General features: G+C 51.9%; 1 protein-coding gene across 1 annotated transcript in view; it reads left to right on the plus strand.

Annotated features, from left to right (window-relative positions):
• rin3 (Ras and Rab interactor 3) overlaps nt 1-15,773 on the plus strand; it is a 30,261-nt gene extending 14,488 nt beyond the window's left edge. Inside the window, exons 6-14 of the mRNA XM_085343039.1 lie at nt 508-1,546; nt 2,762-2,942; nt 3,037-3,208; nt 3,376-3,497; nt 3,678-3,864; nt 4,149-4,280; nt 4,364-4,530; nt 14,087-14,201; nt 15,505-15,773. Coding sequence (XP_085199165.1) covers nt 508-1,546; nt 2,762-2,942; nt 3,037-3,208; nt 3,376-3,497; nt 3,678-3,864; nt 4,149-4,280; nt 4,364-4,530; nt 14,087-14,201; nt 15,505-15,773 — 2,384 coding nt within the window. The remainder of the gene's footprint in view (nt 1-507; nt 1,547-2,761; nt 2,943-3,036; nt 3,209-3,375; nt 3,498-3,677; nt 3,865-4,148; nt 4,281-4,363; nt 4,531-14,086; nt 14,202-15,504) is intronic.
• Nucleotides 15,774-15,848: the final 75 nt, after the last annotated feature.

A 15,848-nucleotide genomic window follows, 5' to 3' on the forward strand; every position in this document is an offset into this window, starting at 1 on the left:
GAGTCGGCTATGAGCTAAGCTAAGCTAGCAAGACCCCAAAGACACAGTGAGTGAATACTGTTAATAAAATTAGCAGGTGAATCAAAAGAGAGTGTGCTTTGGATAACGCTCGGCAAACAATCCTCTCACCGCAACCAATCACAGCAGATGGCCCCGCCCCTCCCTGAGCCTGGTTCTGCTGGAGGTTTCTTCCTGTTAAAAGGGAGTTTTTCCTTCAAAGTGCTTGCTCATAGGGGGTCATATGATTGTTGGGTTTTTCTCTGTATGTACTATTGTAGGGTCTACCTTACAATAATACAGCACCTTGAGGCAACTTGCTGTGATTTGGTGCTGTATAAAAAAATTGTTTTGCATTGTGTTACACAAGAAATAAGTTTTCCTACGCTTTTAATGAAGCTTTTAGATATGCTACACAAAAACACCACTGTGTTGTAACAGGAAGAGGAAGTGATGATAATGATGGTGATGAAATCATGTAAATGGGAGTAACTCTTCTTCGCGTTGCAGATTTCTGGACGTCTGACCTGAACCGGCGAGCTGAGAATCAGGACCTGATGTTGGATCAGACCCACATGTATCTGTACGTGAACTCTGTTCCTGTGGAGGAGCGGCCCAGAGACACGAGCAAAGACCTGAGCCCCTCCTCCTCCACATCCAAACACAACATCAGCACCAATCAGAGCATCACCTCCTCCCTGCACAACGGAGAAGCCTCACAGAAGCCTAGCACGCAGGTCAAAGGTCAAACCATAACAAGTTTTGAGCTTAAATATAAGCGCGCCCCACCCCGCCCCCCCAGTCTGGGCTCAGGGGCCGGGATGGGACTCCTCTTCTCCCCTCCTCCCCCCTCGCCTGAGCCGCTGTCTTCTGCAACTCCTGAAGCTGAGAGAAAAGAGGAAGGAAGGGGAGGAGTAGTGGAGAGAGAAGAGAGGAAGTCAGCGTTGACATCACCTCACCCGTCGAGGCCTCCCGTCCCCCCGCAGGGCCGAGCTGCTCCCCCTCTGCCTCCTGCTCCTCTCTGTCGCACCTCTCCCTCCAGAAAAAGCTCTGAGCGAGAGGCTGGAGAAGGGACAGAGAGAGAGAAGGGACAAAATGCTGCAAAGAAAGCCGACAGAGAGGAGGGAGGAGAGCAGGGGGAGAAAAGGAGAAGTAAATCAGGTCTGCTGTTTGAGCAGGACAGCAAGGACCAGCACCAAGCGGCGGCGGAGGAGGAGGAGAAGGAGGGAGAAGGACAAGGCAAGGAGGAGGAGAAGGAGGACAAAGTGAGAGCCAGCCCACCGTGCCCCCCGCCGGGAAAGAAACCGTCCCGCCCAGTACCTCCACCGAGGAGGAAACCCACCTCACCCGACTCACCTGCGTCCCAGCACGTAGGAGCCAATCAGAGCGCTCCAATCAAAGTGCCCCTTCCATCCCCAGCACGGCGGCCGGATGTGTCGCTGTACTCGCCACAGGGGGGCGCTATTCTGGCAACCCAGCCCGACTCCAGCTCCACCAGCAGCACAGAAGAAGACATAGAGCTGAACCAGGAACTGGAGCAAAACCACAGGTACGCCTGAGCCCATCACCTGGGCCTGGCTGCATGCCTCCTACTGGTCACTGATGGAACTGCAACAAAAACAAAAGCATTTTCCCTGCAGACAGCAAACGTTAAAAACAAATCAGTTTCACTCTGTCGTGCATTTTGAGTTTAACCACTAACTGTTCCTCTGGGCCATCATTTACCGCCTCTTTCTCAGACCCCGCCTACATCCACCTGTGCACATGCACAGGTCATGGAGATCAGGAGGTCAGACAGGTGGCTGTGCCAGATGTTGCAAGTTTATGGTTCTGGAAGTTTTGGATCATAAATCTGTTCTCTGTCAAAATAAAACTTTGCTTTTATTGCGCTGGTTTGGTTTAAGCTTAAAGTTCAAAGTCCAAACAGGATGAGAACCACATGCTGCTGTGATTTATTCCACTGCCATGTAGAGTGGGTCTTAAACCGGACAGTAACCAGGCTGTGGCTGATATCAGCACAGCCAGACACCCAGAGGCTAGGCCAGCCGGGTCCATGGACTCGGCTGATAACACCAAGGTCAACTATTATCATCATGCAGTCAAGCTTCAATAGGCCAAAATGAAACTGCAGTCATTTACTATCTGGGTTTTGCACACAGCGCAGCCTCTGCTGACTGCACGGCGGGTGACTGCATGTTTACAGCTAACATCAGGAAGCAGAGGGTCCCAGCGCAGACCCCTGCTGCACACCACATCTGATCAGCGAAGCACAAAAACCTGCAGATACTTCTGAACAGGCTGAAGAACGAGATTAGCAACAAACATCCACCTTAAATGCAGCTGCAGCAGCTACAGATTTACAAGAATGTTGTGATAGAGTGGAGAGATGAGGCTTCCTCAGCTGGTCATCCTGTGGTTTCAGATTTTGTGCAGCTCCTTTCAGACCACAGCAGACTTTACGCGACATTTTTAACACGTTCTGAAACACTTCCGATCCCCCCCGACAGACTCATGGTCTCAGGTTCTCAGGCTGCACACCTCTCTGTAAAGCTGACATCATCAAAGCTTCTGAGGTCAGTGTGGAAACCTATAAACACCACTCCTCTGTGCAGGATGTCTCAGTAAGGACTGGAGCTCGTAGTCTGCTGCACCATCATGCTGGTCAAAAGGAAATCGCAGTAAAGTGCAGAAAGTTTGTTCATGCAAGCGTCAGGTGTCGCACAGATACGGTGAGCTCAAACTAAAGGCTTTGCTTTCTTTCCAGCCGCCTGGCAGAGAGTCGCAGCCCCAAAGCAGCCGTCAGACGAACCTCCACCACTGTGATGTTGGACAAAGCCCGCTACCGTTTGTCAACCGTCCTCACCGGGCTCATCAGTCACGAGCGCCGCCTCACGCAGCGCATTGTGGAGCTCGCCAGGGACCCTTTCAGCTACTTTGGCAACTTGGTGAGTGCGCAGAGGCGGAAGCCTTCCACCCAAACCCTCAGCTCAGCCACGCGCCGCCTGGATGCCACGTCATGTGACCAGTCTGTGTGTTTAGGTGAAAGAGCACCGCGCCTTCACCCTGGAGACGATGTCGAGCCACTCGTCCTCCACTGAGATGCTGCAGGAGATCCGACAGATGATGACTCAGCTGAAGAGCTACCTGCTGCAGAGCACGGAGCTGCAGGCCATGCTGGAGCCGCAGCACCAGTACATGCAGGACAAACTCGGTAACTCACAGCTTTTTATTTTTAGACTGCATTATGTGGAGGTCACACGGGGAAGTTTGAGCTCAGTCATTTCCTCGAACATCGCACAACGTCATCGTTTCTGTGGTTACGAAGAAATAAACGGTGACGTCAGCCGTTCTACTTTAACTCTGATCTTGTGCCTGCAGAGAGCATTGTGGAAGCTGCTCTGTGTAAGAGCGTCCTGAAGCCCTTGAAGGAGTCCATCTATCAGAGGCTGGAGAAGCTGCACACGGGCAACGGCGGCCTCAAACAGCTGGCCCAGAACCAGGTGGTGCAGCGAGCTGCCTCCATGAAATGAAACCTCGACCGTCACTCTTTTCTTTGAATTTTTAAAGTTTTTCACCTGTTTTTATCCTTCATGCATGCACCTGCAGGCCTGCTGCAGTCCCTGCGCAGCAGCAGGAGCGTCCTCTGCGATGCTGATGGTGTTTGTGTTCTTGTGTGTCAGTCTGTAGTCCTCGGCAGCACCACCACGGCGTTAGGAATTACCACGGCTGTCCCTGAGGCCTCGTCTATGGAGAAGATCAGCATCAAACTAAACAACCTCCATCAGGAGTATTCTCCTCAGAAGAAGATCGAGCAGCTGTTGAAGGCCTGCAAGATCATCTACGACTCCATGTCTATCAGCTGTCCAGGTCAGCATCGCCAGCTGTGCTTTAAGCCCCGCCCCCACATTATTAAACTACATGTACAGGAAAAAGTGCAGATTAATAAATATCTGGAGGTCAGCGTATAGTTATGTACCCTGCGGTTATCGAGCCTCAATCGCTCTGTTTCAAAACTGAGCCTGGTGAGCGAGGCGTGGAGTAACAAACATGCGACTGAGGCGCATCAGTGCGAACCAGCTGTGGAGAGCAGAGTAGCCCCCTGCTGACTGTAAGAATAAAGTGCAGGTTTAGATTTCCCTTTGTCCCTGCAGGGCGGTCCCATGGCGCTGATGATTTCCTGCCTGTGATGATGTACGTCCTGGCCCGGTCCAACCTGTGCGCCCTGCAGCTGGATGTAGAGTACATGATGGAGCTGATGGACCCGTCGCTAACGCTGGGAGAAGGTGCCAACCCACGCCGAAAATACTCACACACACTCATCTGTGTGCTGATCATGTCACTGAAATCACTGAGTGTGTGTGTGCAGGTTCCTATTACCTGACCACCACCTACGGGGCGCTGGAGCACATTAAGACATTTGACCAGCAGAGGTCAGCGACGCGCCAGCTCAGCAGAGAGGTCCAGGACTCGATCCACCGCTGGGAGAGACGGCGCACATTCAACCAGGAGCGCACGTCTCAGGGATCAATACGGGTATACACACACACACAGAGTAATATTTGTTTTAAAAAAAATACAATTACACAAACTGAAAATTTCAGTTTTAAAAAACTGAAATAAAATAAAATGATAGAGGCTTATCCTTCGTTTTGTTGTTGTTGAATAAGTAAAGTTTCCTGCCTGATGAGACATTTATGAACTTGACTCTGCTTTCTAAAAGTTCATATTGTAATATTTGCACTGATATCTTAAATCTTGCCTCACAAATACAATATTCATTGAAATCATCTAAAACGAAAAAAACTAAAGTCTTAAACAAAGTAAAAGTAAATAGAATGAAAACAAAAGTGAAAAATCTATAAGAACTCTAATCAAGCAAATACGACTGTGTTTGTGTAATCAGAATACTCAAATAAAACACAGCACGTGACAGCCTATCACTGAGCCAACACACTGAGACAGACAGCCAATCACATTCTTTTTTTTTTTTGGCATGTCCCATTTGGTTCTTTAGCCGTCAGAATTGTTGTCTGAGGACCAACAAGGATATCCAATGGATTTATTTTGCCAAATGGATCATCGTGGCATTGCCATATTGGTCCATTTGATCGACCTTTGTTTTTATTTTTTATTTTATTTTATTTTCAGTTGTTACAGACGGGACAGACATGAGTGACAGATAGGAAAAGGAGAAAGAAAGAGGAAGGAAATGAAAAACAGAAGGGGAGAGGGACAGTGAGAAAGGGAAAAAAATAATAATAAAATAAAATAAAATCTCCTGGATCACCCGTTGAGAGAGAAAGAATAGAAAACAAGCAAAAAAACCAAAGCAACATACACTCAACAAAAATATATTTGTTACTGCTCCCATTCCCCATGGGATGGACGTAGAGACCTAAAATTCATTCCAGATACACAATATAACCATCCCTCCCAAACAGTGGTCACAAATCAGTCCAAATGTGTGGTAGTGGGCACATCTGCTATATTGAGATAATCCATCCCACCTCACAGGTGTGCCACATCAGGATGCTGATCTGACATCATGAGTAGTGCACAGGTGTACCTCAGACTGCCCACAACAAAAGGCCACCCTGGAATGTGCAGTTTTTTGCGCTATTGGGGGTCTGGGGACCCAGAACCAGTCAGTATCTGGTGTGACTACCATTTGCCTCATGCAGTGCAACACATCGTCGCATGGAGTCTATCAGATTGTCAATTGTGGCCTGTGGAATGTTGGTCCACTCCTCTTCAATGGCTGTGCGAGGTTGTTGGATATTCGTGGGAACTGGTACACGCTGTCGTATACGCCGGTCAAGCACATCCCGAACATGCTCAATGGGTGACATGTCCGGTGAGTATGCTGGCCATGCAAGAACTGGGACATTCTCAGCTGCCATCTGCCCTGAACAATGTGAACCATGATTCATCCGTGAAGCGCACACCTCTCCAACGTGCCAGACGCCATCGAATGTGAGCATTTGCCCACACAAGTCTGTTACGGCGACGAGCTGGAGTCAGGTCAAGACCCCGATGAGGACGACGGGCATGCAGTTGAGCGTCCCTGAGACTGTTTCTGACAGTTTGTGCAGAAATTGTTTGGTTGTGCAAACCAATTGTTCCAGCAGCTGTCTGGGTGGCTGGTCTCAGACGATCTTGGAGGTGAACCTGCTGGATGTGGAGGTCCTGGGCTGGTGTGGTTACACGAGGTCTGCGGTTGTGAGGCCGGTTGGATGTGCTGCCATATTCTCTGAAACGCCTGTGGAGACGGCTTATGGTTGAGAAATGAACATTCAATGCACGGGCGACAGATCTGGTTGACATTCCTGCTGTCAGCATGCCAATTGCACGCTCCCTCATTGCTTGTGGCATCTGTGGCATTTTGCTGTGAGACAAAACTGCACATTCCAGGGTGGCCTTTTGTTGTGGGCAGTCTGAGGTACACCTGTGCATTACTCATGATGTCAGATCAGCATCCTGATGTGGCACACCTGTGAGGTGGGATGGATTATCTCAATATAGCAGATGTGCCCACTACCACACATTTGGACTGATTTGTGACCACTGTTTGGGAGGGATGGTTATATTGTGTATCTGGAATGACTTTTAGGTCTCTACGTCCATCCCATGGGGAATGGGAGCAGTAACAAAGGTGTTGCGTTTATATTTTTGTTGAGTGTACTAAACACAACACCATCGCATTAATCTAGCTAAGTGCAAACAGCAGTAAATACTAAATATTCAATGTTGTTGTGCAGCACGCAGGACAGACAGCGCACAATGTGCTTTGAAGTAGCAGCCAAGAAAGGTGTAATTTAAGTCTACGAGCAGTGAACACCCGTGTGCACACCTGTGTGGATCAGCGCTTGTATTCAAATGGTTTCCACATGTAATGGTCTGCAAGAGGATGTAGAGAGCCATAGCCCCGTGCCCCAGGGCATGAAGCAGGCATGGAGGAGATCCAGGCCCCAGACATCCAGAGGCCCCAGACTGCGAGAGCCCAAGGAGGACCACCGGAGGGGCATCCGTGCCACCTTCATGGGAAGGGCTGAGGATCCCCAGACGAGGCGTCACCCAGTAGCCACCGAGCAGAAGCTAGAGGGGGCTGCACCGGCGTGCCCGCCGGCTCTGCCGGCAGCCAGCTGTGCCAGAGTGAACCGAGCCGCAGGCCCAGAGGCCGGAGGCCTGAGGGCCCCCCGCACCCCGGAGGAGGCCTGACCGAGCAACAGGCGCCAGGCCCCGCCAAGTAGCCACCGGGAGTGAGCTGGTACATACCTGAGCGCCCAGCCCCGGACACCAAGAACCACCAATGCACCGACCCCTGAGGGCATCAGTCACCGGCAGGGAGTGTGGTGAGGGGAGATAGGCCTTGGAGGGCCTGGGAGTTCCCAGAGAGGTGGAGTCTAAGACCCGACCTGACATATAGACACAGACAAACAGGCACACACAGACACAAACATGCATTCCCACCCTCATGCACACATATACAAACACTCAGCACTCACCCAACGTAAGGATTGACATAAATGGACATGTACACACAATCACACTCCCCAAACATACTCTATACCCCGGGTCCAGGTACCCTCGCCCCCAGAGGGGGAAACAGCACCCAGACCCAAGAGATGTTACCCTTCCCCCCGAGGTGGAGGCAAGCAGACCGTCCCAGGCTCCGCAGCAGCAGGGAGGCCAATCGGACAGTCAACATCTCCTCCCAGCCACCCCGCCCCGATGGCTAGTAGAGAACGGGGGTGTGTGAAGACCCCATACCTTCCTCCTCCCGCTCAGGTGTAGTGTTGCTGCGTGTTGCTCTAAAGTGCATTTAAAACAAGGGAGAGCATGGTGCTGCTGCTAGAGAGCAGCAGGTGTTAGCACGGCCCCTCCCGAGAACCCTCAATGTCTACATGGATTTAAAATTGAGAGGTGGGCACCGGCACCAGAGGTAGGTTTGAGTACACAGACCGTCCACTGGACGCCGTTAACGTGCCTACCCTCAAGGCCCTATACAGTGGGGCAAAAAAGTATTTAGTCAGCCACCGATTGTGCAAGTTCCCCCACCTAAAATGATGACAGAGGTCATTAATTTGCACCAGAGGTACACTTCAACTGTGAGAGACAGAATGTGAAAAAAAAATCCATGAATTCACATGGTAGGATTTGTAAAGAATTTATTCGTAAATCAGGGTGGAAAATAAGTATTTGGTCAATAACAAAAATACAACTCAATACTTTGTAACATAACCTTTGTTGGCAATAACAGAGGTCAAACGTTTACTATAGGTCTTTACCAGGTTTGCACACACAGTAGCTGGTATTTTGGCCCATTCCTCCATGCAGATCTTCTCGAGAGCAGTGATGTTTTGGGGCTGTCGCCGAGCAACACGGACTTTCAACTCCCGCCACAGATTTTCTATGGGGTTGAGGTCGGGAGACTGGCTAGGCCACTCCAGGACTTTCAAATGCTTCTTACGGAGCCACTCCTTTGTTGCCTGGGCGGTGTGTTTTGGATCATTGCCATGTTGGAAGACCCAGCCTCGTTTCATCTTCAAAGTTCTCACTGATGGAAGGAGTTTTGGCTCAAAATCTCACGATACATGGCCCCATTCATTCTGTCCTTAACACGGATCAGTCGTCCTGTCCCCTTGGCAGAAAAACAGCCCCATAGCATGATGTTTCCACCCCCATGCTTCACAGTAGGTATGGTGTTCTTGGGATGCAACTCAGTATTCTTCTTCCTCCAAACACGACGAGTTGAGTTTATACCAAAAAGTTCTACTTTGGTTTCATCTGACCACATGACTTTCTCCCAATCCTCTGCTGTATCATCCATGTGCTCTCTGGCAAACTTCAGACGGGCCTGGACATGCACTGGCTTCAGCAGCGGAACACGTCTGGCACTGCGGGATTTGATTCCCTGCCGTTGTAGTGTGTTACTGATGGTGACCTTTGTTACTTTGGTCCCAGCTCTCTGCAGGTCATTCACCAGGTCCCCCCGTGTGGTTCTGGGATCTTTGCTCACCGTTCTCATGATCATTTTGACCCCACGGGATGAGATCTTGCGTGGAGCCCCAGATCGAGGGAGATTATCAGTGGTCTTGTATGTCTTCCATTTTCTGATGATTGCTCCCACAGTTGATTTTTTCACACCAAGCTGCTTGCCTATTGTAGATTCACTCTTCCCAGTCTGGTGCAGGTCTACAATACTTTTCCTGGTGTCCTTCGAAAGCTCTTTGGTCTTGGCCATGGCGGAGTTTGGAGTCTGACTGTTTGAGGCTGTGGACAGGTGTCTTTTATACAGATGATGAGTTCAAACAGGTGCCATTCATACAGGTAACGAGTGGGGGACAGAAAAGCTTCTTACAGAAGACGTTACAGGTCTGTGAGAGCCAGAGATTTTCCTTGTTTGAGGTGACCAAATACTTATTTTCCACCCTGATTTACGAATAAATTCTTTACAAATCCTACCATGTGAATTCATGGATTTTTTTTTCACATTCTGTCTCTCACAGTTGAAGTGTACCTCTGGTGCAAATTACTGACCTCTGTCATCATTTTAAGTGGGGGAACTTGCACAATTGGTGGCTGACTAAATACTTTTTTGCCCCACTGTATATATGTGTGTGTTATGAGAGTGTAAGTAATGTGGATGTCTAAGTTGTGAGATAAAATTGAGGCACAGGTGGCCAGAAGGGGACAGAGGGGGGGGAATGTCTCCCCTGCACCCTGGTGAGACACCCGCACCCCAAGGCCCTACCTGTGTGGGTGAGTGTGGTGGAGCGGGAAGAGGGAGGTAGCCGGGGATGGGGAGGAAAAGGAGGGAGGGGAGGATGCCCCTCCCTAGGGCCAGCTCCCCCGCTGACCCCAGTAGGCACCCCCTTCCTCTGGTACCCACCAAGGCAAGCCAATCACATTCAGACCTGCTGACTGCATGTCTGTGGACGGTGGGAGGAGCCACATGTGTCCATCCATCCATCCATCCTCATCCGCTTTGTCCGGGGCCGGGTCGCGGGGGCAGCAGCCTAAGCAAAGAGGCCCAGACCTCCCTCTCCCCATCCACTTCCTCCAGCTTATCCGGGGGAATACCAAGGCGTTCCCAGGCCAGCCGAGAGATATAATCTCTCCAGCGTGTCCTGGTGGGACATGCCTAGAACACCTCACCCAGGAGGCGCCCAGGGGGCATCCTTGTCAGATGCCCGAACCACCTCAGCTGGCTCCTTTCGATGTGGAGCAGCAGCTGCTCTACTCTGAGCCCCTCCCGGATGGCCGAACTTCTCACCCTATCTCTAAGGGAGAGGCCAGCCACCCTTCGGAGGAAGCTCATTTCTGCCGCTTGTATCCGCGATCTCGTTCTTTCGGTCACTACCCACAGCTCGTGGCCATAGGTGAGGGTAGGGACGTAGACCGACCGGTAAATTGAGAGCTTTGCTTTTACACTCAGCTCCCTCTTCACCACGACGGACCGGTGCAGCGTCCGCATTACTGCAGCTGCAGCCCCAATCCGTCTGTCGATCTCCGGCTCCCTTCTCCCATCACTCGCGAACAAGACCCCGAGATACTTGAACTCCTCCACTTGGGGCAGGAACTCATCCCCGACCCGGAGTGGGCACTCCACCCTTTTCCGGCTGAGAACCATGGCCTCAGATTTGGAGGTGCTGATCCTCATTCCCGCTGCTTCACACTCGGCTGCGAACCGTTCCAGTGCGAGCTGGAGGCCCTCACCCGATGAAGCCAACAGAACCACATCATCCACAAAAATCAGAGATGAGATTCTGAGGCCACCAAAGCGAAAGCCCTCCGCCACTTGGCTGCGCCTATAAATCCTGTCCATAAAAATTATGAACAGAACCGGTGACAAAGGGCAGCCCTGGCGGAGCCCATCACCCACCGGGAACGAGTCCGACTTATTGCCGGCAATGCGAACCAAGCTCTTGCAACGGTTATATAGGGATCGAATGGCCCGTAGCAATGGGCCAGACACCCCATATTCCCGCAACACCTCCCACAGGACACCCCGAGGGACACGGTCGAATGCCTTCTCCAAGTCCACAAAAAACATGTAGACTGGTTGGGCAAACTCCCATGCACCCTCAAGTATCCTGGAGAGGATAAAGAGCTGGTCCAGTGTTCCGCGACCAGGACGGAAACCGCATTGTTCCTCCTGTATCCGAGGTTCGACTAACAGACGAACTCTCCGTTCCAGCACCCTGGCATAGACTTTCCCAGGGAGGCTGAGGAGTGTGATCCCCCTGTAGTTGGAACACACCCTCCGGTCCCCTTTCTTAAAGATGGGGACCACCACCCGGTCTGCCAGTCCACAGGTACTGCCCCTGATCTCCACGCAACATTGCAGAGGCGTGTCAACCAGGACAGCCCTACAACGTCCAGAGCCTTCAGGAACTCGGGGCGGACCTCATCAACACCAGGGGCTCTGCCACCAAGGAGTTGTTTAACTGCCTCAGTGACCTCGCCCCCGGAAATTGGCGGGTCATTCCCCTCATCCCCAGACTCTGCTTCCTCCTCGGAAGACGTGTCAGTGGGATTAAGGAGGTCCTCGAAGTATTCCTTCCACCGCCTGACAATTTTCTCAGTCGACGTCAGCAGCGCTCCGCCAGCACTATACACAGTGCAGGTAGAGCACCGCTTTCCCCTCCTGAGACGTCTGACGGTTTGCCAGAATCTCTTCGAGGCAGTCCGAAAGTCTTTTTCCATGGCCTCTCCGAACTCCTCCCACACCCGAGTTTTTGCTTCAGCCACTGCCCGCTTGGCCTGTCGATACCTGTCGGCTGCCTCCGGAGTCCCACAGGCTAACCAAGCCCGATAGGACTCCTTCTTCAGCCTAGTGGCTCCCTTCACCTCTGGTATCCACCATTTGGTTCGGGGATTACCACCACGGCAGGCACCAACCACCTTGCGGCCGCAGCTCAATGCAGCAGCTTCGGCAATGGAGACGCTGAACATGGTCCATTCGGACTCAATGTCCCCAGTCTCCCTCGGAATGCTGTTGAAGCTCTGCCGGAGGTGTGCGTTGAAGATCTCGCGGACTGGGGCCTCTGCTAGACGTTCCCAGCACACCCTCACTACGTGTTTAGGTGCACCAGGTCTGTCCAGCGTCTTCCCCCGCCACCTGATCCAACTCACCACCAGGTGGTGATCAGTTGACAGCTCAGCCCCTCTCTTTACCTGAGTGTCCAGAACATATTGTCGCAGGTCTGCTGATACGATTACAAAATCGATCATCGACCTACGGCCTAGAGCGTCCTGGTGCCACGTGCACTTATGGACACTCTTATGTTCGAACAGGGTGTTCGTTATGGCCAAACTGTGATTAGCACAGAAGTCCAATAACAGAGCACCGCTCGGGTTCAGATCAGGGAGGCCGTTCCTCCCAATCACGCCCCTCCAGGTCTCGCTGTCGTTACCCACGTGAGCATTGAAGTCTCCCAGCAGGACAACAGAGTCTCCAGGTGGAGCACCCTCCAGCACCCCCCCCCCCCCAGGGACTCTAAGAAGGCTGGGTACTCTGAACTGCCACTCGGCGCATAAGCGCAGATGACAGTCAGGACCTGTTCCCAGACCCTAAGGCGCAGGGAACAAACCCTCTCGTCCACCGGGAAAAACCCCAACGTACCGGCAGCAAGCCGAGGGGATATTAGGATACCCACCCCAGCCCGCCGCCTCTCACCAAGGGCAACTCCAGACTGAGACAGAGTCCAGCCCCTCTCCAGGAGACTGGTTCCAGAGCCCAAGCCATGTGTAGAGGTGAGCCCGACTATATCTAGCCGGTACCTCTCAACCTCACGCACTAACTCAGGCTCCTTCCCCACCAGAGAGGTGACATTCCATGTCCCTATTGCCAGTCTTGGCAGCCGGGGGTCAGTCCGCCAGGGCCTCCGCTCCTGGCCGCCACCCAGCACACAATGCACCCAACCCCTATGGCGCCTCCTGCGGGTGGTGGGCCTGCGGGAGAATGGGCCCATGTCTCCTCTTCGGGCTGTGCCCGGCCGGGCCCCATGGACTAAGGCCCGGCCACCAGACGCTCGCCCTCGGGCACCCTCCCCGGGCCTGGCTCCAGGGCGAGGCCCCGGTAACCCTATCCCGGGCAGGGTAAACTGTTCCCTCGGTGTCCTTTTCATAAGGGTCTTATGAATCGCTCTTTGTCTGGTCCCTCACCCAGGGCCAATTTGCCATGGGAGACCCTACCAGGGGGCAAAAGCCCCCAGACAACATAGCCCCTGGGATCCCTGTGACACACAAACCCCTCCACCACGATAAGGTAGCGATTCAAGGAGGAGGAGCCACATGTGTGCACAGTAAAAGTCTAAGTGTGAGAATTATTACTGGAAGGTCTTAAACAAGGTTATAAGATTCAACGTCACCTCAAACGGCATCTCGGTGAAATCATTTGTAAAGTAACTAAATTTAGGATTTAGAAACTACGTAAGAAGACAGATGTTCTCCGCTCAAAGCAAAGACGTTGCAGCTGCATGCGAGACTGTAAGAATCTCCAACTGTGGCAGAATCTCTCAGACAGTCGACCGCTGCCTGGTAAAAACACGGCTGTTAGACAAAGGAAAGGGACCCAGCAGGGAACCCTGAGGTACTCCGTGAGTTCTGTAGCTCTAGTCTTGGTCAGTTTGGAGGTTTTAGTGAATCTGTTTGTGGTTTGTGTGGACTGTAATATCTGCTCTGAACTTCTAAACTGTGTTTCTGGCAGACATCCTCCACGTTACAATAATTAAAAAAATATTAATTTTATTATTAAAAAATGAAATTAAAATGTTTTCAAACTGTTAAAAAATCTAAACTTAAACCAGAAAATCCGATGCTGAAGCTAAAATACACTCAGAGTTTAAAATAACCTGAAACTCATTTAGTTAACGGATGTATTTGAGACAAAGCACAGGTGAAGATAACCACATGGCAGGAAGTCAAACTAAAAGTCAAAGTAAAACAGGAAACTCAAAGTAACAGAAGACTCAGGGACACACGCAATGATAAAACCAAAACTGAATCCAGAAACAAATCTCTGTACATTACAAAAAACCGTATGCAGGCGAGTGAGCGCTCAGACCTCTCTGCTTCTCTGCAGGACTTCCTGACGATATGCTGCCCCGAGATCGGAGCCAACCCCAAAACTCTGGGCGTCCTCCCCATGACCACCATCCAGCAGCTCTCTGAGCAGTGCGCCGCACGCTTCGAACAAGGTAACCCCACGTCGGCCGTCACGGCGGGGACAACGCAAAGCAGCTTTCTTCCTCTGGCAGTCAGAATCAGTGAACATCAGCACACATCTGCTCAGATGAAGCTCTTCACACACAGCAGATTGGCTCTCTGGGTTTTCCTGTTGGTGCACTGCCAGCTCTCACCTAAAAAAAGTAAAAGTGTGCGTGTTAGTCCCCATAGGGAAATAGTTCCTCTGCATTTAACCCATTCACCCAGCGAAGCAGTAGGCAGCCACCAGTGCAGCGCCCGGGGAGCAGTGTGTAGGGACGGTACCTTGCTCAGGGGTACCTCAGGGTAGCCGTTCAGTGGAGTCGAACCCCCGACCTTCCAATCATGGGGCCACCACTCTACCTACTGAGCTATCCCTGCCCACCTGGGGTCACCTATCTGCGTCACGGTGGCTGCAGTTAAGTGGAGACAGGCTTGCACCCACGAGGCAACCTGTGCAGTCACCGTGTGATTGACAGGGGGTTACTCAGAGGGAGCTACATGCGTAACCTCCGGGTGACCCCAGGTCACTGCGACTACTTCCAGTTGGAAAAGTGAAAATATTCAAAGCAACCTCTGAACAATCAGTTTTTTCCTGGCAGGTGGCTGCAGCCTTGTTTTTGAGATCGTCTCTTCTTATTGTGTCGTTTTGGTTAACGATAGTTCTAAGATAAAAATCAGAGGCATCGTCCGACCTGCTCGATGTACTCCAGCATCACCTGGAGGTTCATCTTTTTGAAATAAAATATTATCAATCAAGAGAAGAGTAAGAAAATCAAACCAGGCTCCAGACGTCCGGTCCTGATCCATCTCCTCCTATCCCAGCATCCTCCTCTGCATGTCCTTCTTCTGCATCCATGAACCTACTCTGAGGTCTTCCTCTGCTCCATCTTCATCCTCCACCCTCCCTCATCTGCACATGCTCAGACCCTCTGACTGAGCGGCCCCTGTTGCTCACTCTCAGTGAACACCTTCAGCTCCACCGTCTCCACCTTTAAACCTTCTTTCCCTCCTGCTGCTGTCCTTGTGTCACGCTCATCTCCACCCCCTCCACCCGCTCCGCCCTGCCTGCACTCCACCTCTCTTGTGTTCTGTCTGCTGACCCGTGTATTCCAGCTCCCTCGCCGACTTTGCGTTGGCTTTCTTGCAATAATCTGCTGGCTGTTTCTTGCTTTGTGAGGCGATGGAGGACACTATGTGTTCCTCTCTGGTTTGGTTTTTACTGCCATGCTGCGACCAGTTTGGACATGTTGGTTCCTGTCTGAGCAGGAAGTGACTCGTGTTTCTCCTCTGCAGACTCCTACACCCTCAGCGTGTACATCGATGGCATCCATCACCCCGTGGCCCAAACAGAGCTCGCCCTCAGCGTGAAGAGTGGCTGCCAGCCAGGAGCCTACTGCTTCGTCTATCACCCCGCCGATCAACCCACCGACGCCCCGCCCCGCCGCACCTGTCCCCTTGACCCGCCGCCGGCTCCACCTGCAGAATGCTTCATCCCTGCAGACATGGCGCCCGCTGACACCGAGGAGCCCAGGGTGAAGGAGGAGAGCCTGATCAGCTTGTAGCTCCTCCCCCATCAGCAGCAGCGGAGATGCTGAGAGGAGGGAAGCAAAAATGAAGCGTTTCCACCTCAGGTGTCA

This window comes from Diplotaxodon limnothrissa, linkage group LG19, assembly GCF_057381915.1.
Source record: "Diplotaxodon limnothrissa isolate DT_005_m linkage group LG19, D_limnothrissa_male_GT1.1, whole genome shotgun sequence".
NCBI classification, from domain to species: domain Eukaryota; kingdom Metazoa; phylum Chordata; class Actinopteri; order Cichliformes; family Cichlidae; genus Diplotaxodon; species Diplotaxodon limnothrissa.